At 48.7% G+C, this 22,183-nt stretch overlaps 1 protein-coding gene across 1 annotated transcript in view; it reads left to right on the top strand.

The window, feature by feature from the left end:
• VWF (von Willebrand factor) overlaps positions 1-22,183 on the top strand; it is a 124,627-nt gene that overhangs the window by 79,011 nt on the left and 23,433 nt on the right. The window contains exons 29-39 of the mRNA XM_027541087.1: positions 121-237; positions 320-460; positions 747-890; positions 1,159-1,323; positions 2,857-2,900; positions 3,546-3,723; positions 7,046-7,266; positions 9,157-9,343; positions 9,530-9,871; positions 14,138-14,337; positions 21,936-22,038. Coding sequence (XP_027396888.1) covers positions 121-237; positions 320-460; positions 747-890; positions 1,159-1,323; positions 2,857-2,900; positions 3,546-3,723; positions 7,046-7,266; positions 9,157-9,343; positions 9,530-9,871; positions 14,138-14,337; positions 21,936-22,038 — 1,842 coding nt within the window. The remainder of the gene's footprint in view (positions 1-120; positions 238-319; positions 461-746; positions 891-1,158; positions 1,324-2,856; positions 2,901-3,545; positions 3,724-7,045; positions 7,267-9,156; positions 9,344-9,529; positions 9,872-14,137; positions 14,338-21,935; positions 22,039-22,183) is intronic.

Raw genomic sequence — 22,183 nt, 5'->3', positions numbered from 1 at the left:
GCCTCCCTTATGTGGCTCCTCCCAGTCCAGCGCCCTGCACACACTGTCCGGTGAGTGTCTGCTTCAGGAGCCTGGGGCCTGTCCCCCGCTGCCCTTGGCCACTCCCTCCTGTCTCTGCAGACTGCAGCCAGCCCCTGGATGTAGTTCTCCTCCTGGATGGCTCCTCCACCTCTCCAGCCTCTTACTTTGACGAAATGAAGAGTTTCGCCAAGGCGTTCATCTCAAAAGCCAACCTAGGTGAGTGAGGCGCCCGAAGCAGGGTGTTTCGGGGGCTTCCCGCTGATCCAGAGCGTGACTCCTGCGCCCCGTCTCCCGCCAGGCCCTCAGCTCACCCAGGTGTCAGTCCTGCAGTACGGAAGCAACACCAACGTTGACGTGCCCTGGGACATACACGTGGACAAAGCCCACCTGCTGAGCCTTGTGGACCCCATGCAGCGCGAGGGAGGCCCCAGCCAAGTTGGTAACGTGGGTGCGGGATGGGGGTAGGGGCCGCGTGCGGTCCCCGCTCTGGGCACAAGTGACCGAGTGACCCCGGCTGGCTGTCGCTCCTTGGCCTTAGTTTCCCTTCCTGTAAACTAAGGGCCAAGACATTCTTCCTCCCCTCACCTGTATGTGAGCCTCTCCGAGTCTCCGAGTCATCCCGTCTCAGGGATCCGAGGCTCCATCGGGAGATGGCGTGCTCAGCTGGCCTCAGGACCCCCAGTCCTGAGTCAGGACTGATTGTGCGGTCCACTGTCTGTTCCCAGGGCAGGCACTGTCCTTCGCGGCACGCTACATCACGTCCCAAGTCCACGGTGCCAGGCCCAGTGCCTCCAAGGTGGTGGTGATCCTGGTCACAGGCTCCTCCATGGATTCAGTGGAGGCGGCCGCCGCTGCTGCCAGATCCAACCGTGAGTGTCCAGAGTTCAGTCCTGTGGGCTGGGGGGGTGGGCGTGGAGTGCGGGGTGAGTGGAATGATGTAGCATCTTAGTATCTCCCTGGAGAACAGCTCATTTTTTTTTTTTTGTAGTTTTAAAAAAATTCATTTCTAATTGGAGGATAATTGCTTAAAAATATTGAGGCTCTACAAGTGGCTGGGTGAAGCTTCAGGCCAGACCACTCTGAACCCACTCGACCAGAGGTGGGCACAGACCCTTTCTCGTTCCTCTGTAACCGCAGGAGTGGCTGTGTTCCCCATCGGGATTGGGGACCAGTATGATGCAGCCCAGCTGAGGGTCTTGGCGGGTCCGGGGGCCAGCTCCAACGTGGCAGAGCTCCAGCGGATCGAAGACCTCCCCAGCATGGTTGCCCTTGGCAACTCTTTCTTCCAGAGGCTATGCTCTGGTGAGTCTTGTGATGTCTCTCTTATCCCCTCAAAATAGAAGCAAAAGCAGTGAAACCCATCTCGACACTAGAAGGTTCCCATACGTGAGATTTGGCCTTGAATTAAGACTGCTTTATAGGCCATGATCTATAAATTTCTGCTTGTGGGAGATTGTAAGACAAACCTCCAAGGGGCTGCCAGAAAGTTCTCTGTGTATATACTTCCTTCCCTCCTTACTGTCCTTGCTCACTATAGATGGGGCTTCTGGACAAAGAAACGGAAGGCAGAGGCAGGGAACCCTAACATCCGCAGGTCATGGACCTCTTCTCCAGGCCCTGCACTCATGCTCAGCATGGGTGTAAAAGACTTTAGAAAAGCAACACAGATTTACCATATAGCATGGAGATCTACATTCAAGATCTTGAAATAATCTATGATGGAATGTAATCTAAAAAATATAGCAGTCCCTCTGTGGTATACTTGAAACTGGCACAGTATTGTCTATCAACTATACTTCAATAAAAAAGAAAATAAAAAGATTAAAAAAAGAAATACAGTAACATAGAATTTAACATCAAAGTACCATAGTTTAAATTGATTTAGGGTTAGAAGCTTTTTGTTTTTACCATTGCTGTTCAGTCACCAAGTCGTGTCTGACTCTCTGCGACCCCATGAACTGCAGCACATCAGACTTCCCTGTCCTTCACTATCTCCCGGAGTTTGCTCAAGTTCATGTCCATTGAATCGTGATGCCATCCAATTGTCTCACCCTCTGTCGTCTCCTTTTCCTCCTACTTCAGTCTTTCCCAGCATCAAGGTCTTTTCCAATGAGTCAGCTCTTTGCATCAGGTGGTCAAAGTATTGGAGCTTCAGCTTCAACATCAGTCCTTCCAATGAATATTCAGGTTGATTTCCTTTAGGATTGACTGGGTTGATCTCCTTTTTTTCCACATGCATGATATTTTTTAAACTTGTTTTTTTGTATTTTCCTAATATAATTAGGTGTGAGTCCAAACCTACTAGGAGTTATTGCCCTGTCTTGCTAGATGATAGCTCTCTTGGTAGGAATTTTGAAGATCTCTTTCAAGGTTTCAGGATCTTGTCTCATTTCCCTCTTCTTACTAGGCACTGATATATTAATATCAATACATAGAAAAGAGGACAAGAAGATATCGATTATAGTTGTTGCCATGTTATTACTGTTGTATCACTATAATGACTAACAACCACAAAGCTTATGGAATTCTCTGGTGATCCAGTGGTTAGGACTGTATGCTCCCACTGCTGGGAGCATGGACTCGCTCTCCTGGTCAGGGAACTAAGATCCTGCAAGCCATAAGGCAAAGCCAAAAAAATAAAGCACCCCACAATGTTTGCCTGAAGAACCACAGGATGACTGCCTTCTAATCTTCCATACCCGAACCCTCACTGCTCATTTCACTCACGTTCTTTTCGGTCAATCCAGCTTCAAGGACCAGCCAGGTAGCTGAGTGAATGGCTCACAATTTCTGGGTGGTGGATGGGGACAGAGGTCTGACTTGTGTCTGTTTCAGGGTTCGTCAGTGTTTGCGTGGATGAGGACGGGAATGAGAGGAGGGTAAGTTCCTTTCTGTTGGCTTTGAAGGAAAGATCAGGAATGTATATTTGGAGTCCTCAACCTCCTGGTTAATGTTTCCTCCTTTGGTCTGGGTCCAATAGCTTTTTTTTTTTTTTTTTTTAATTGGAGGCTTCCTTGGGGGCTCAGTGGTAAAAAATCTGTCTGCCAAGGCAGGAGACACAGGTTCGATCCTGATCTGGGCAGATCCCATATGCCGCGCAGCAACCAAGGCCGTGGGCCATAACTATTGAGCCTGTGCTCTAGAGCCCGGGAGCCGCAGCTACTGAAGCCCGCATACCCCAGAGCCTGTGCTCCACCACGGGAGACGTCACCGCAATGAGACCCACGCATGGCAACTAGACAGTGGCCCCCGCTCGCCACGACTAGAGAAAGCCCACGCAGCAGCAAGACCTAGCATGGAATAAATAATAATAAAAGCCTAAATAAGTAAATAAAAAATTGAAAAATTTTGGCTGGGGATGGGAGTGGATCCACCCGTAAATCTTACGTTCTGTCTCCTATCTCCTTGCCAATCAGGCCCAAGTTGTAGTTTCTGTGTCTCTTGAGGGCGGGAGGGTTAGTTGCCTAGTGGATGTTGAAGTGCCTCACTCCAGTCCCTGCCCGAATGTGGTTCTGTCTCTGCAGCCTGGGGACGTCTGGACCTTGCTGGATCAGTGCCACACGGTGACTTGCCTGCCAGATGGCCAGACCTTGCTGAAGAGTCACCGGGTCAACTGCGATCAGGGGCCACAGCCATCATGCCCCGACGGCCAGACCCCGCTCAGGATGGAGGAAGCCTGTGGCTGCCGCTGGGCCTGTCCCTGTGAGTCCTTTGCTTCCTCAGCCTGGGCAGTGTTCAGGGTCTGGTGCCTTTTGCTTGTCTGTGCCAAGAGGTAGACCAGAAGGCCATCTCCTGCCCCTACCACCCATGTTCCCTCACTCTCCTGTCCTTGGGACGTGTTTCCATCCCATTCCAGGGCTCCCCATCTCCTTCCTGTGCCTTTTGGAGGGCACATCCCCAGATAATGCATAACCAGAGGGAGGAATTGGTTTTCTGAGGTCAGTACTCAGCCTCTTGCTCAGTCGCTCAGTCGTGTCTGACTCTTTGTGATCCCGTGGACCGTAGCCCTCCAGGCTCCTCTGTCCATGGGATTCTCCAGGCAAGAATACTGGTTAGATGCCTGCTCCTGGGTAATAAATAAGACTTTGAACTTGAGTTAGAGCTGAAAAGCCTCCCTGATCCCAGCATGGACCGCCTGCCTTTGGGGATGGTGGGGCTGGAAGTGGATTCTCAAGTTCTTACACGATTGGTGCTTCCATGGGAGGGCCCTGTGTTCTGGCCTGACAGGTGTTTAAGGCAGCTGCTCTTTCTTGCCAGCTCTCCCGAGTTTTCCTTTGATATCAGTTGTGTATTCTATATTCTTTGCCTGCCCACTGCTTCATCCTGCCATCCTTCTGGTTTGCTTTGTTTTGTTATTTTCATTTACTTGTTTTTGCATTCAACCCCTCACACAGGCTCTCTCTTTGTCTCTCTTTAGGTGTCCTCCTTACCATATAGAAGTTTGAGCACTTTTAAAGCAACCCTGGGCCTTCATTCCTTTGTAGACCGTATACAAAATACACACAAAGTAGTTTCAGATTTGCTACCAAGGAAGTTCCCTAGCGGTTCAGTGGTTAAGATGCCATGCTTCTAATGCAGGGGATGTGGGTTTGATCCCTGGTTGGGGATCAAAATCCCACATGCCACGCAGCCAAAAAAAACCCCCACAAAAACAGAACTGCTAACCAATATCTTTATGAAAACCAAATATACTAACTAGAGTATACATTCGTGCAGGGCTTTCCGGGTAGCTCAGCTGGTAAAGGATCTGCCTGCAATGCAGGAGACCCCAGTTCGATTCCTGGGTTGGAAAGATCCCCTGGAGAAGGGATAGGCTACACCCTCCAGTATGCTTGGGCTTCCTTGGTGGCTTAGCTGGTAAAGAATCCGCCTGCAATGTAGGAGACCTTGGTTCGATCCCTGGGTTGGGAAAATCCCCTGGAGAAGGGAAAGGATACCCAATCCAGTATTCAGGCCTGGAGAATTCCATAGTCCATGAGGTCGCAAAGAGTCAGACATGACTGAGTGACTTTCACTTTGGGTACAGAGTAAATTTTTCACCAAAGTTATTTAGGTTAGTTTCCCCCTTCCCTGCTGTGTACTCACATTATTCATTACCATTCATTTGATTTTGTACCTGTTTGTGTTCCGTCTTGAATTTTCCTCTCCGCCATCCTAGCTGATTCCATCTGTTTGCCTTCTGTGTGTGAGGCATTCACGTGGTTCTCAGTGTCAGAAGTCTATAGAAAGATATGCCCAGAAGTTGCCCTGTTGGTTCAAAGAGAGCAGAGCAGATAGGAGAGGATCACAGAAGTTAAGTCATTTAGGTGGCAAAGCCACTCCCACTAACCTGCCAGCTTAACACCATTTCACTGAACCAGCTTGTTCCAGGTGGGCAAAGCCACTCCCACTAACCTGCCAGCTTAATGCCATTTCTTTATCTTGGGACTTAGTACGTTCTTGTGGCAGCTGGGGCTGGACTGCTTAAGACTTGGCCACAGGGACTGCCCTGGTGGTCCAGTGGCTTAGGCTTCACATTCCCAATGCAGGGCCCTGGGTTTGATTCCTGATTGGAGAACTAGATCCCACATGCTGCAACTGAAAGATTCTACATGTGGCAACTAAGACCAGATAGATATTTTCTTTAAAAAAAAAAAGACTTCACGGTACCCCCGCTGGAGTGTCTGGGAACACTTACAGCATGGATGTCAGTGGGGTGGTAGCATTCAGGACTGTTGCTTGGACGTGATCGGCTGCCCAGAACGGGGGGAACTTTGAGTAGAAGAGCATCTGGGAGCCGATCAGCCCTGACCAATGGTGTATCATTTGCCAGGGTCTGTGCTGCCTTGGTATATGGGTCGTTCTTGCTATGGAGGTCTCCTGGGCCTGGCGGAGAGCAAGGGTGGTGTTAGTGAGTCCTTGCTAACCCCCTGGATCTGCCTCTCAGTTCTTGGTTTCCATTTCTTCACCACCATAGACGTGGTCATGGTTTGTCTGGAAGGCTCGTTTCCAACTTTACTGAAGTCCGAGATTAGTTTTCAGATCATGTATGACTCTGGACCATCAGTTCAGTTAAGTCACTCAGTCATGTCCGACTCTTTGCAACCCATGGACTGTAGCATGCCAGGCTTCCCTGTCCATCACCAACTCCCAGAACTTGCTCAAACTCACATCCATCAAGTTGGTGAGGCCATCCAACCAGCTCGTCATCTGTCGCCCACCTCTCCTCCTGCCTTCAATCTTTCCCAGGATCAGGGTCTTTTCCAGTGAGTCAGTTCTTCGAATCAGGTGGCCAAAGTGTTGGAGCTTCAGCTTCAGCATCAGTCCTTTCAATGAATATTCAGGACTGATTTCCTTTACTCATGGACTGTGGTCCATTGGGGGGATTTTTATGGAATCATCTGACATAGTTGCAAGATGATTAGTCTTCCCAAGTGGTGTTTTAATAGAAACCCTGAGAGTTTGCTAATGGTGTGGATGGACAAGTGGTAGACGAGATCGTGTTGAGACCCCACCGTTTGTTTTGGCTTCAGGAATATTTCTCTTTCAGGGTCTCTTAAGGGATCATGTCAACATGGCCATGTGTACCATTAGTCACTTGGTAGCTGAAAAGACACGTGCGCCTTTAGGGGAACTTCCTTTCCAGTGAGGTCATGAGCTCATGGTTTGCTTAGCTTGTTGTGGTTTAAACGTGTCCTAACACCCCTGGAACCTCAGTTTGTTTCCTGGGCCAAGACATGCTTATGGGGGAGAGCATTAACTTTGCACGTTTACATTTTTTGGAAGTATGGCTCTATAATTTGCCACATTTTAATGGAATCCTCATCCTTCTAAATCTTTCCTAGGAACATATTTAATGGCCAAGTGTTACCTAAGGTGCTCTACCTCTCAGAATCAGTTTCCTATTCTGTAAAAAGGAAGAAATTTTCCTCTGTGGCTTCAAAAAGCCCACCCAACTCTCAGCTCTGGATATCTGCATGCGGCTGCTTCTTTGCATGGGTGCGAGTCCGCTCAAGTCATACCCATCCTTTGCTTTCTTGCCCAGGTGTGTGCACAGGCAGCTCCACTCGGCACATCGTGACCTTTGATGGACGGAATTTCAAGCTGACCGGCAACTGCTCATATGTTCTGTTTCACAACAAGGAGCAGGACTTGGAGGTGATTCTCCATAATGGATTCTGCAGCGCTGGGGCGAGGCAGGCCTGCATGAAATCTGTGGAGGTGAAGCAGAACGGCCTCTCGGTTGAGCTCCGCAGCAACATGGAGGTAAGAGGTGCTTTCCGTGGTCCTGTGGCAGGGCCCTTGGGGAAGCCACGTGGACCCGGTGGCAGCTGGTTTTAGCTGGTATTCCTGTGCGGAGACTTGACCTTCTGCCTGATTAGCAAGGTGCTATCTCTGTAGAAGGGGCTTATTGCATCTCCTTTTGGTGTGATTTCTTGTTGTTCAGGGCTCAGATTCGGAAGGAAGGGTCCATTTTTTTCCTTTTTTTTTTTAAATAAATATTTCTTTTTTTTTTTAATTTTATTTTTTAACTTTACAATATTGTATTGGTTTTGCCATATATCAAAATGAATCCGCCACAGGCATACATGCGTTCCCCACCCCGAACCCTGCTCCCTCCTCCCTCCCCATACCATCCCTCTGGGTCGTCCCATTGCACCAGCCCCAAGCATCCGGTATCGTGCATCGAACCTGGACTGGCAGCTCGTTTCATATATGATATTATACATATTTCAATGTCATTCTCCCAAATCATCCCACCCTCTCCCTCTCCCACAGAGTCCAAAAGACCGTTCTATACATCATTGTCTCTTTTGCTGTCTCGTATACAGGGTTTATTGTTACCATCTTTCTAAATTCCATATATATGCATTAGTATACTGTATTGGTGTTTTTCTTTCTGGCTTGCTTCACTCTGTATAATAGGCTCCAGTTTCATCCACCTCATTAGAACTGATTCAAATGTATTCTTTTTAATGGCTGAGTAATACTCCATTGTGTATATGTACCACAGCTTTCTTATCCATTCATCTGCTGATGGAAATATTTCCTTATCTGAGTTCGGCAAACTCTTAGTTGTGGCGTGTGGAATCTTTAGTTGTGGCATGTGGGATTTTAGTTCCCTGACTGGGGATCAAACCTAGGCCCCTGCATTGGGAGCATGGAGTCTTAGCCACTGGACCCCCAGGGAAGTCCCAGAAAGGGTCTGATGTCAGTAGCATTACATCGTCAATGGGGTGCCAGTTTTTTGCACTAGTAGAAGATTGGGGTTGACACCAGGCTGTTTGTCCAGCAGGCATTTTGCGCCCTGTTCCTAGGCTAGGGCCTGCCAACCTTCTGAAGGAAAATATTTAGGGCCTAGATGAAAGCCTTTGAAAATGTTTAGGGCCTAAGAAAAATGTGTGGCTCCAAAACTCAAAAGGGAAACTGCAAAACTCATCAAAATAAATGTTTGATTACCTGTTTACAAGAGGTTGTATCCTTCAGTTCTTTTGGAAATCATAAATATTTCATTACATGAAAGCAACTTAAGGGTTAGACCTTCTCTTGCAAGACTTCTTGAACATGCACAGTGATTGCTGAAAAAAATAATCACAGCTCGTCATATATTAAATGAGTAGCTCATAGCCAAATGTTTAAAATTCAAAAGGATAAAAAGCTTTCCAAATTTTTTACAGCAAAAATTATAGTCATCATGGGAGGTGAGTGTATTTTAACAGGTTTGGTGTGATATGTTGTGGAGCCTCTGTAGATCTGGTGACCAAAATAAAATAAAGATTAAAGTGTTCCTATTAGATGCTCCTGGAGATAGGGCATCAATGAGTTGGCAAATGGCAACTTCCCCAGCCTGTCTTGAGGAGTCAGTCTTCCCTCTCGAGTGCAGATGGACTCAAGGTTTCCTTTAACCCCTGAGCTTTTGGGTTCCAGATGCCTGGCTGGCTGTTCAGCTTTGTAAGAGTCCACTCTCCTGCCAAGGTCTGTAGAGCCCCTTTATCTTAGAAGAGCTGCCGGCCAGTGCCCAAGTTTGTGAATAACAGTGGAGTTGAGTGGGATGAATGTGTAGGGACTGTCATGAACTGTGGAAAGAGACTACAAGTGAAATCCTAGGATCCTTCGTTGCCATGACTACTGATGGGGCTTTTCTCCTTTGGGCAGGTGATGGTGAATGGGAGACTGGTCTCTGTCCCTTACCTGGGTGGGGACATGGAGGTCAGAGTCTATGGTACCATCATGTTCGAGGTCAGATTCATGGGCCACATCCTCTCCTTCACCCCACAAAACAACGAGTTCCAGCTGCAGCTGAGGCCCAAGATCTTTGCCTCAAAGACGTATGGTCTCTGTGGTAAGACTGTTGTCTGCTTCTTCCCTGAGATGTACGCCCTCCTTGGTCTAATCTCAGGGCCCCTGGCTACTGCCATTTCTGGGTCCGGTAGTGGGCTCAGATGCTGGCAGGGGTGGAGAATGACCAAGCCTCCAGCATCGGGAGCTGGCTTTGGGCTCTCAACCATGTCTCTCCTGGTTTCTCTAGGGTTCTGTGATGAGAACGGGGCCAATGACTTCATGCTGAGGGATGGCACGGTCACTGAGGACTGGAAGACACTGGTCCGGGAGTGGACGGTGCAGCAGCCGGGGCAGACATGCCCGCTGGGCCCCGAGGAGCCGTGCCCCATCTCCCAGGGCTCCCGCTGCCAGGTCCTCCTCTCTGAGCTATTTGCTGAGTGCCACAAGGTCCTTGCTCCAGCCACATTTCATGCCATGTGCCAGCAGGACAGTTGCCAGCAGGAGCAAGTGTGTGAAGCCATTGCCTCTTATGCCCACCTCTGCCGGACCAAGGGGGTGTGTGTCGACTGGAGGACTCCTGATTTCTGTGGTGAGTCTTCATTGCTGCTAAGTTGCTTCAGTCATGTCCGACTCTGTGCGACCCCATAGACGGCCTCCTACCAGGCTCCTCTGTCCCTGGAATTCTCCAGGCAAGAACACTGGAGTGGGTTGCCATTTGCTTCTCCAATGCATGAAAGTGAAAAGTGAAAGTGAAGTCGCTCAGTCGTGTCCGACTCTTAGTGACCCCATGGACTGCAGTCTACCAGGCTCCTCCATCCATGGGATTTTCCAGGCAAGAGTACCGGAGTAGGGTGCCATTGCCTTCTCCGGGTGAGTCTCCACAGGCTCCCCCAAATGCTGTGAAGAATGACGAATGAGAAGCCTGCTCAACCTCCCTGAAACCTCATATTTTTAAAATCTGGGCCATGGAGATCAAAATCTCCGCCTTTCCTGTTCCCTAGGATTCCATTCAGGGTCAAGTAAGATGGTGGACATACAGGTAATTTGAACACAGGATTTCTATGTAACGAGTTTCTAGGTAAATGAAAGCATGGTCCTTTCTATCAGTATTTCTGCAGTTCCTGCACATGTGACTTTATCAGACACATTGGATGGCATCACCAACTCAATGGACATGAGTTTCAGCAAACTCCGGGAGAGAGTGAAGGACAGGGAAGCCTGGCATGTTGCAGTCCATGGGATCACAAAGAGTCGGACACAATTTAGCGACTGAACAACAATAAGACACATCAAGGCCCCAGCAAAGTACAGAATAAGCAGTCACCTTGAACTTGGACTGGCACCAGGGTGTAGCAAAGGCTCCCAGAGCAAGCCACGCCTGAGCAGGATTTAGAAGTGTGAGTGGAATTGTACCATTCGAATACCAAGAAGCTTCTTCATTAGAGATACCATAGGCTTGCTAGTGTAGACACCTCCCTGCCGAGGACCTGCCCCGGCTGATCCAGGGTATTCGAAGGGGAGACGGAGTCGGCAACTATTTACATATTTATCAAAGATATAAAGAGTAATAGAATGAGGATAGCTCAGTAGGAAAATTCAGTGGAGAAAAGAAGCTGAGTAGCTTGGTTTACACGGGAGACCAATAAAACTTCAAGACAAGAAGTTTGCACCACTTACGTAGGCCGCAGGTGTCCTTCCGTTCTCCCGAAGGAGAGGAGACACGGAGGCCTCCCCAGTCGGATCTTAGAAGCCCAGGCATAATTAGTAAGCATCCGCGCTCCAGATGGAGACTCAGCTGGAAGTTAAAGGGAAGAATGACATGGGGAGACCAAGCGTTGGTGAGCAAGGCCTGTAGCTTTATTTTTAACAGGGGTTTATATACTCCAAGTTACACATAGAGGATAATAGGGGATGCAAAGTCAGCAGTCTTTGACCCTTATCAAAAACCAGGGTTTCTTTCCTGCAAATTTATCGTATACAAATGGTTTAGGTAATTTACATCATCTTCTGGCCAGAAGGCCTATTAACATTTTATGACTCTTGACAAGGACTTATCAACAAAGACTTATTTTCTCTAAGAGTAATTATTTTAAGGTTTGGCGCCATCTTCTGAAGATAAAATTGCATTCCTATAGGGTGGATGTGTAATGGGTTTACAACAAAGGAAAGAATTTATTACCTTAAGGGTCTAAAGTTACTAACACCAAGGCCACTACTTATTTTTTCTACATACCAACTATAATTAATACATATTCAAGGATACAATTCAGGGGATGTGAAAACTTGGCAACAAGCATTGGCTCATCAATGAAATCCTTTACTAGTTTATTCTGATAGTTTCTAACTCTCTGAGAGGCTCTAAGCTATTTGAATATCTTAAGCTTCCCGTGCCTCTCGAGGCTGGGAGACTGTAAACAATAGCTGTAGGAGTCCGGGTAAACTTGTCAGGCGAGTTAGAGAGCCATCTGAGGGGTTTGGATTTAAACACTCCTAATTGCCCAGGAACTTTATTAATCGGAGCTGTAGGTTAACTCTTTTGACAGAGAGAGTGAGATGGTGGTAAGGGACAGCCCCCAGTAAAGTCAGAGGTGAGAGCACAAAGCAATAAAGTAGGCAGACTCTGGTTTTTTGGGGGGTAGATGCTCGAGAATATCCGGGGGGACTCCTGAGGCTCGGTCCTGCCTTTGCGTATGCTGAGCCTCCTTCCTCATGACCTTCGTCACGAGTGGAATGCCTCCCCGGCTCCCGGCACCTCCCCACGGTCAGCTTCCTTACCTGGACTTGGCACATGTTTATTATTTTTTTTTTGAGGGAAATGAATGTGTGCAAGCATCTCGGAGTCTCCGAGTTTATGATTATTATGCTGTCTCAGCTTTAACTGGGGCTGGAGGACTTGGGCATCCTAGCCCCAGCTCATCTGGGTGATCAGCTATTTCCTTAGTCTTTCTGGACCTCAGCTTCTGCATCTTGAAATGATAGTTGGACTAGATGACTAGATAACTTGACATGGTTTGGTGTCATTTGTGTGTTGGGCGGGGGGGGGGGGGGGGGGCTGGCGCTGAAGAGCTCCTACACCAAGTCCTCTGTGTCTTAGCACAGAAGGAATTCACCGAGAGGCACAGTGATAGATAGATAAGAAGTGATTTATTAGAACAGGACACATGTGAGGTTTTACAAGCAAGTGGGCAAGGGGGTGCCCCACCCCCAAGAACTTACTGGGCTCCAGTTTTATAATCAAAGGAGAAGAGGGGAGGTGGTGGGTGGGGGGAAGACCTTCCCTGTCTTCTTGAGTAGATGTCATGCTTCTATCATCAGCTCCCCCTCCAGGTTGAGCAGGGTTTACTTGTCCCTACCTGGTCAAGCTGGGTCCACAGATTGTTTTTTATGTGTGCAGAGAGCATGTCCTAGGGATCATAAACTTACTGAGCTCACTGGGCAGGATGTGGGGCTCATGCCACCACTGTTTTATTATTTGGGGACATGTCTCATGTTTCTGTCTCATGGTTTTGTTGCTAAGCAAGCCTGCTTGGTTTTGTGGTTAAGCAAACCTGCTTTCTGAGTCACCATTAACTTACAGCGGTCTCTGATATTTTCCCCACTTACAGTCCTCTAGTGGGATTAACTGTTTCATCACCTACTTTGTTCCTTTACACTGTCCCTTTCAAACCCCTAGGTGTGTTGGGGCTCTGGTTTTATGAGTCCCTCTGGCTGTTACTGCCTCCTTTCAACCTGCCTGCCGATCAAGGGAAAAATGTTACTTTCTGAGTTACTGATTGCACCTTCTCTATTTATTAATTGTTGTACCTCCTGGCAATTTGTTGTGCATTTGGGCTTCCCAGTGGTTCTAGTGGTAAAGAGACTGCCTGCCAATGCAGGAGATGCAAGAGATGCGGGTTGGATCCCTGGGTGGGGAAGATCCCCTGGAGGAGAGCATGGCAACCCACTCCAGGATTCTTACCTGGAGAATCCTATGGACAGAGGAGCCTGGCGGGCTACAGTCCACGGGGTCGCAAAGAATCGGACACAACGGAAACAACTTAGCACGCATGCGTGAGGAAAGGCTTTGTTGGTCTAAATCCTTGGAATCTTCTCTACCACATGCCTTGGCACCGTGAAAATGTGAGGAAGGGGTTGGCTAGGACCAGAGTGGGAGAAGTGGGTCACTTGGTAGCTTCTCTCCCAGGACATCCCTCTGTAGCTGTGGGTTCCTTTTTTTTTTAAGTTGAAGAGAATTTTTAAAGTGTTATATATACCCATATTCAAAAAAGAACAACAGAATTTCCTAAGGATCCCAGGTTCACATCATCAGGTGGGGTTAAATTTGGCTGCAAGCGAGGAAGAAGTAAAATTCTCTGTCATACAGCAGACCAGAGGCGGGCGGCTTCAGCTCTTTCCAGATCTCAAAGTGGGTTCTAGTTCTCTGCTCTGTCCTCGCGTGGGTTCGCTTCTTTTCTTGTGCTGTAAGATGGAGCTTTGGCCATCACACCCAGGTTCCAAGCAGCAGGATGAAGGGAAGGAAGGAGAAGGGCCAGAGGCACAGCTGTCTTTCAAAAAAAGATTCCTAGAAGCTGCGTAAGAGTCTACACTTGCTCTAATAGTTCATTGGTCAGAATGTAGTCATGTGACTACACTTAGTTGCAAGGGATGCTGGGAAATGTAGTCTTTTTTCTGGGTGGTCATGTGCCCAGCTTGAAAGTCTTATTTCTATGGAAGATGGAGAGAGTGAAAATTGGTGGAAACTGGCTAGTTTCCATCCCAGCAAACTTGTTGGATGATCCAGCCGCCTTGAATCAGTGGTATCTGCTTCCCTCTGGTTGCTGTGGCCCCTGAGAATCATCTCCTTCTCTCTCTGCAGCTGTGTCCTGCCCGCCCTCCCTGATCTACAACCACTGTGAGAGTGGCTGCCCCCGGCAGTGTGAGGGCAACTCGAGCTCCTGCGGGGACCATCCCTTGGAAGGCTGCTTCTGCCCTCCGCACCAAGTGATGCTGGAAGGCAGCTGTGTCCCTGAGGAGGCCTGTACCCAGTGCGTCGGTGACGATGGCATCCGGCACCAGGTAGGAGCCCCCCCTCCCCAAGGGGGCTGCTTCTCACTGGCTCAGTGGTGGAAGCATTGACCCGTGATTGGCCCCTTCCAACCTTGGCAGCAGGGCTCGGCTATTCCAGGCATCCCTGAGGGATAGGGAAGCAGCATGGCATAAAGACTTGGAGTCGGACGCACCTTGGTTCAAATTCCAGTCTATTGTGGGTTAGCTGTGTGGTTAAACACCAGAGTGTAACAACCCATTATTACTACTAGTACTATTTTTTAAAAACATTTTTTGATGTCTTTATTCAATTTGTTGCATTACTGTTTCTGTTTTTTGGTCACAAGACGTGTGGGGGTCTTAGTTTCTTGACAGGAGTCAAACCTGCACTCCTTGCGTTGGAAGGCAAAGTTCTTACCATTGGACCACCAGGGAAGTTCCCATTAGCAGTATTTTTTATGATTATATTCACATAAGTAGAATGCAGGGAAAAGAATGGCATGGGAAAAGAATACTTTATATAGTGATGTCTACCATTATTAGGGGGTTCCCTGATGGCTCAGACAGTAAAGAATCTGCCTCCACTGCAGGACACCCAGGTTCAATCCCTGGGTTGGTAAGATCCCCCGGAGAAGGGAATGGCTCTCCACTCCAGTATTCTTGCCTGGAGAATTCCATGGTCAGAGGAGCCTGGTGGGCTACAGTCCATGGGGTCACAAAGAGTTGGACACGCTGAGTGACTTAACACTTTTTCACTTTTCACCATTTTTAAGATATATTAGGTGCCTTGCATTGTACTAAGCACTCTGTATTTATGTTTGAACATTCCAAGATGTGTTTTGCAGGCAGGGTATTGACAGTCATTGTCAGTAAGAGGGGATGAAAATACACTAGCTAAGCAAGTTAGACAGTTTCTTTATTGCTGGATTCTTTAGAGCTTTTGATGTGCTGATGTCCATTGCCAGGTTTTGCTTCTCAGACTTATTAGACCATGGAATTGTACTGGGTTAGCCAAAAAGTTCGTTCCTGTTCTTCCATAAGGTGTTATGAAAAAACCCTAATGAACTTTCTGGCTAATCCAATGTGTGTGGTGGAGTGTGTGTGTGTGTATAGTATCTCCTTGGACTACAGAGAGAGTGTGTGTGTGTGTGTGTTTGTGTATAGCATCCCCTTGGACTAGGGTCCCACAGAAGACACTTCGCTATCTTACATCATCTTATAAATACTCACGAAACCTCTTTGAGAAAATGAAAGAACTTGAGTGAACTTGGTCCCCTGCCCACGGATGCAGTTTGTAGGTGATGGGTTGGGAGCTGGAGTCAATATCTGAAGCTCTGCCTGACTCCCTAGAGCTTGCTCTTTCTGATATATGAAGTTACCCTTCGGCTAGGTCTCCTTTAAGCTGAGTTGCTTGGAAGTCATTGAGTCATCAAGTCATCAATTCCTTTAGCCCTTTAGGAGTCATTATTTTGAAAGGTGATTTATTTACCAAACTCTATTTATTTACCAACACCTTGGCCTCGGATTGGGGGCAGGAGGAGAAGGGGACGACAGAGGATGAGATGGCTGGATGGCATCACTGACTCAATGGACAAGAGTTTGGGTGAACTCCGGGAGTTGGTGATGGACAGGGAGGCCTGGTGTGCTGCACTTCATGGGGTCGCAAAGAGTCGGACACGACTGAGCAACTGAACTGAACTGAACTGGCCTCAGATGGCAGTCACTTCTCTCCAGAGTTGCTCACGTGTATATTGTAGTCCCTGGGGCAGTGTGTGTCTGTGGGCCTGGGTATGGTCCTGCCCTTCATTCTGGCAGTGATACCACAGAGAGTGCTAGAGGGGAGCTTGTTTGGCTTCTAGAGAAGGAGGATGTGTTCTATCACCGTGGGCCACACTCAAGGCCTAACATCTCTATCATCACCGGGGAAGACCTTCATCACTAAGGGAACCTGGTTGATGATTTAACTGTATTTAGTCACAGCAGCAGCAGCAGCAGCAGCAGCAGGAGAATGTATGTGAAGCTAGCTAACCAACTGGAGAATGACGAGAATAGTATATCCATGACTACATGCTTCTGTCCCTGACATTGTAAGCCAGGATATGGACTGTTTCACTTGGTTCTCCCCCCAGACTCCATAGGGTAATTATTACACATCTCATTGAATGGATGACGGAACTGTGGCTCAGATGGAAAGCGGTGATTTAAAAAGACCCTGTTCACTACACCAGGTCAACCCTTAGTGTCCTACGTTTGCCACAGATCTCACTGGAACTGTGAGCTACACTCTGAGCTGACCGGGTGTCCATGTAAGCGTGTGTCCATTAGGCTAGTACTTGGATGGTTCCAGTGGCTCTGTTTTGTTGTTGGGTTTTATCCTAGTTGAACCCGTTTTGTTTTCACAGTGTAGTCGATAAACCAAGAGGGAAGCCCAGCCACTCTCTACTGCCATATTCCAACTTGCTAAATTAAGTGACTGTCTGTACCATAAGTGAAAGTGTTCCTTGCTCAGTCATGTCTGACTCTTTGTGATCCCATGGATGGTAGCCACCAGGCTCCTCTGTCCATGGAGTTCTCCAGGCAATACTGGAGTGGGTTGTCATTCTCTTCTCCAGGGGATCCTCCCGGATATTCCCCCAAAGAGTTGACAAAACCTGACTTGCACGGTCCTAGGCTCCTACTGGGCACAGATGACATGTACCACTGCCCTGGTGGCTCAGACGGTAAAGCATCTACCCGAAATGTGGGAGACCTGGGTTCAATCCCTGGGTCAGGAAGATCCCCTGGAGAAGGAAATGGCAACCCACTCCAGTACTCTTGCCTGGAAAATCCCATAGATGGAAGAGCCTGGTGGGCTACAGTCCATGGGGTTTCAAAGAGTCGGACACGACTGAGCAACTTCACTTTGTTGTTGGTGGCAGGTATTCTCAGAGGGAGGCAGAAATGGTCTCTACTTCCTTCCTTGGCATCCTGGGATTGGAAGGAATGTCAAGTTTGTTTTTCTGGTTCCATGAGTCAGATGTCTGTAGGATCCTGAAAGCAGGAGGCTTTTGAATTTTATCTTGGGGTCCTCAGCTCCTTCCCAACTCCTTCTCTCTGACCCCATTTCCCCTTTTCACTGCTCCCAACCTTTCAGTCCAACACACTGGAATATGTATCCAAGTCATATGAAGCCGGCGTTCAAACAGTGTGGTACTTTGATGTAGAAACGGTCTTAAAAATATATTTTAAAACCAAGCAACATAAAATCAGTTAATAAAACACTATGAAGGGAACACAGCCAGTGTTAGTTATTTCGGAAAATATAGTTTAAACAGATAAAAAAAATTATCCAGCCACCTGCAATGTCATTACTCTCATAGCAGAGAAAGAATAAAAATCTAATATGAAGAACATTCCCATTAAATGAATTTTCTTTAAACTGAAAACTAAAGCCTCGAAAACTTTTCTTTGGGGAAATAATTCAGGGTAGAAATCCCTCGTGCTAATGTCAGAAGGGCAAAATATTTACCAGTTTCCATAGCTCTTGTTTATGTTACAAATGCACTCTGCCTTTATAGCGGGCTCCGGAGGAATCCCGTGGACAGAGGAGCCTGGAGAGCTATCGTCCATGGAGTCGCAAAAAGTCGGACATGACTAAGCACAGACACACACACACACACACACACACACACACACACACACACTGGAGGAATCCAGAGCCCCCGTGCATGGGTTGTCCTCCTGTCAGTTTTGCGGTTCCCCCCACCCCACTGTGCTGGGCAAGCACTGCTCTGGCCCTTCTAGGACTGCCTCCATCACCTTGTCAGTCCACCCTGAGCCCGGTTCCCTCCCTGATCTCTGATGTCAGTTTATTCGCATCTTCCTCAAATCCTGGCTGGGGTGGACGGTGCTTGTGACTTGCTGAGTCCCTGGGTTCTGAAGACTTCCATTTCCCCTTGCTGTACTCTCTGCAGGCTGTCCTTCTGTAATCTTTATTTAATCTTTAACGCCAGCCATCTGGCTTACCTGTTCTGTCCAGGTAACAGTACTGTACCAGCTCTGGAACCTGGGGACTGAGACAGGGCTGCCGTGTTAGGAGCCATCAGGAGTCGGCTTGTCCTGATGCAGGAGTGCCCTCTGCCGGTCAGTTGGCTGCATAACCCTCCAGGTGTGTGGCCTCAGGGCCTTTCGAAGCTCAGCCTTGGAGGCCTAAACGGGCTTTTTCAGGAGCCAGAGATTCTCTGGCCTGAAGAGCTTCCCAGGACAGTGGAAATCCCTGGAAAAGGAGGTTAACACCTGATTTTGGTCATCTATTGTGATCTTTCCCAGGAGAGTTGGAAAGTTGTATTACTCATTCTTGAATTTAAGATGTCTGGAGTTCATTTTTAAAAAGAGAGAAAAAACTAATAAATATATATCTCCCTTCTTTTATTTTTAATTAATTTTTATTGGAGTATAGTTGCTTCTTTTGTGGGCTTCCCTGGTGGCTCAAACGGTAGAGAATCCACCTGGATGGTGGGAGACCTGGGTTCAATCCCTGGGATGGGAAGATCTCTTGGAGGAGGACATGGCAAGCCTCTCCAGTATTCTTGCCTGGAGAATCCCCATGGACAGAGGAGCCTGGCAGACTATAGTCCATGGGGTCGCAAAGAGTCAGACACGACTGAGCAGCTAAGCGCAGCACAGCACAGTTTCTACTATACAGCAAAGCAAATCAGCTATACATATACATATAAAATCCCCTCTTTTTTGGATTTCCTTCCCATTTAGGTCACCACAGAGCACTGAGTAGAGTTCCCTGTGCTATATAGTAGGTTCTCACTGGATATCTATTTTATACATAGTAGTGTATATAGGTCAATCCCAGTCTCCCAATTCATCCCACCCCTTACCCCTTTGGTGTCCATACATTTCTTCTCTGCGTCTGTGTCTGCATCTCTGTTTTGCAAATAAGATCATCTCTCTATATAATCTCCTTTCTTATCTCATCACTTTTGTTACGTAAATGTCTAAATATCCCTCAGTTTATGGTTTTCTTGGCATCACTATCAGTGTAAAAGAACAGGAAGCGCCTGGACAGAGAGATGCCCTGGGAGACGTGAGTCGCCCCCTCTCTTCTCCACTCTGCCTAGCCTCCCATGTCCTGTGTCCTGGGCCTCTGAGGTCAGCGCCCTCTGCCCCTCCCGGGTCTTCACAGCCCCTGAGAGGAGCTGGAACTGTGGCTGCTGCACCTTCTTTTCTGCCTCCTGGTCCTCGTCCTGCCTTCTGCGCCTGCTTGTGGCACCAGGCTGGTCCCTGCTGAGCTTTGAGGCGGGACCTGCTCACAAAGCCTCAGGGCTGCTCCTTGTCCTCCAAGTTCAGCAGTCTCCCACAGTGGACAGACTTCCAGGAGGTGAGACCTCTCTGGAGCCCCCGATCCTAGTGAACTCTTTTTTCTGCATTCCTGGGGCTCTTGGATTTTTTATTTTAAAAATCAGCTCTATTGAGAGTTCCCAGACATTAAACAGCACCAAAGGTAAACGCACAGTGTGATGAGTTTTGACAAGTGCCTGCACCTGTAAAGCCGTCATCATAATCAAAATAATGAAATTCCCATCACCTCCAAAAGTTTCCTGAGCCTCCTTTTTAATACACCCATACCCCCCACCTCTCATCCCCAGGCAACCACTGGACTGGTCTCCTTTCTGTCATTGTAGATTCGTTTATATTTTCTGGAATTTTATATAAACGGACTCATGCAATATTACTCCCCTTTTGCCTGGCTTCTTTCACTCAGCATAATATTCTTGAGATCCATCCATGCTGTGTGTTTCATTGTTTGTTTTTACGGCTGAGTAGGATTCTGTGATGTGAATGCATCACAATTGAGAGATCTCATTCAGCTTTTCATGGGCGAGTCCTATTTCCTCGGCTTGACCATCAGCCATTCGAGGGCTGGGACAGAGTGTCTAGTGCTCATCACTCCCCGAGCCCTGCAGCGGGCTGGCTGAGCTTGGCAGTTGTGGTCTGGAGACGGAGCAGATGTCCAGGGCTAGGATGCTGAGTCCACCTGGTCAAGCTCCTGCTCTGTGCCTTGGTGTCACCACTGGTCAGCATAGATGATGGTGATTCTCACCACTGGTCTGTGCAGACGATGGTCATCCTCACTGGATAGGATTATTAGAAGGCACATTCAGTGAGTCAGTGTGGAACCTTTGGGGAATTATCCTGAACATACTTCATGCTACTTGTTCCTAGGAAGGGGGCTTCCCCAATGTCTCAGCGGTAAAGAATCCACCTGCAGTGTGGGAGATGTAAGAGATACAGGTTCGATCCCTGGGTCGGGAAGATCCCCTGGAAAAGGAAATGGCAACCCACTCCAGTATTCTTGTCTGAAAAATCCCATAGAGAGAGGAGCCTGGCATGCTATAGTCCAAAGGGTCTCAAAGAATTGGACACAACTGAGCGACTGAGCATGCATCCTCATTACTGGGAGGCAGCTAAGCACAGTGTTGCCAAGTGGATTCTGGGTCCAGATCCTAGCTCCGTGCTGTGACGATGTGACCCGGGCAGGTGCCTCTGCTGTCTCCTTGGACGAGTGGCGATGACAATAAGGATGTCCTGGCTGTGGGGCTTCGGTGAGGATTAAATGTGGATTAAACGAGTCGTTTACATAAAGCCCTAAACTGTGCCACGTGGCACTGGCCCCTCAGATGTGCGCTCTTACATGTATGCAGTGAGCAGACGGTGCCCAGGGAGGCCTCCGAGGTTTAATCCCACAGGAGGAAGGCAGCTGGGGGAGGGGTTACCTGGAGCTCTCCCATGTCCTTCCTCTCAGTGGCTGATACTGATTATGGACCATGGAAGCAGATGGGATAAGTAAGACCTTCCCGACCTGGGAACTTCTTAGTGGCCTTTTAGCTGCTGGATAAGAATGCATTTTATTCAGGAGCGATTTCACTGGAATTTTCCTGCATGGCTGAGTCTGAAGGGAGCCATTCTTGGCTCTGCAGTCTGTGCTGTTCACAGCCCTCAACTCCTAGCATAGTCCTGGGAGGCAGGCTGGGGGGCGTCCTCACCTTTCAGGGGAGGAAGCCAGGCATCGGCACCCAGGGGTGAAGCCTACGTAGAAGTGGGGGATCCCCTGATTCAAAGCCCTTGTGCAGCGGGGGTACCCCCAGGTGACCCTTCATCTAGAAACTGCAGCCTGGTCTCCAAAGCCACTCCCAGACCCAACCACGTGGTGGTTCTGAGTTTTGCTGTCCCCGTTTCCATTCTTCTTGCCGCATAGTCTGAAGTCTGGTCCGGAAACAAAGGGAACCCTTCTTCGGCTGCAGTCTAGCTTCTTCTCTGGCTTGGGATGCGGCCAGGCGGTTACACCAGAGTCCCCGTTTTCTTGCCTTGCTTCATTTTAGCACCACCATCAGTAGGGCTGCAGTGAAAGCTCCATGTTTTCGGACACCTGTGGTTTGCCCCTCCCCCGAGCGTGCAAAGTGACGTGGGCGGCCCCGTGGGCTCCTCCTTCTCAGCACCCCCTGGCATCTGTCCGTCCCCCCGGCTCATCTGCATGGCTCTGACCCTGGGGCCCCACGTGGGGAGAGAGAGCCAGGGATGGGGACGCCTGACTTCCACGAACTCCTGGACTCTCTCTGAACCTCGTTGTCCCTCAGCTCCTGGAAACGTGGGTCCCAGACCATCAGCCCTGCCAGATCTGCACGTGCCTCAGCGGGCGGAAGGTCAACTGCACGACACAGCCCTGCCCCTCGGCCGGAGGTGAGGCTCCCTCCACACCCGCCCCCCCGCCACCGTCTCCAGAGCCGGGGGGCCAGATCCATACATGGATTACCTGTGCCAGCCCCACTCCTTGCCTCTTGGGGCTGGAGTCCCCTCTCTGCACGTGGGTAGAACTCTCGGGTTG

This window comes from Bos indicus x Bos taurus, chromosome 5 (assembly GCF_003369695.1).
Source record: "Bos indicus x Bos taurus breed Angus x Brahman F1 hybrid chromosome 5, Bos_hybrid_MaternalHap_v2.0, whole genome shotgun sequence".
Classification (NCBI taxonomy): Eukaryota; Metazoa; Chordata; class Mammalia; order Artiodactyla; family Bovidae; genus Bos; species Bos indicus x Bos taurus.
The sequence above is the reverse complement of the archived record's forward strand: the minus strand, read 5'-3'. Positions and strand labels throughout refer to the sequence as shown.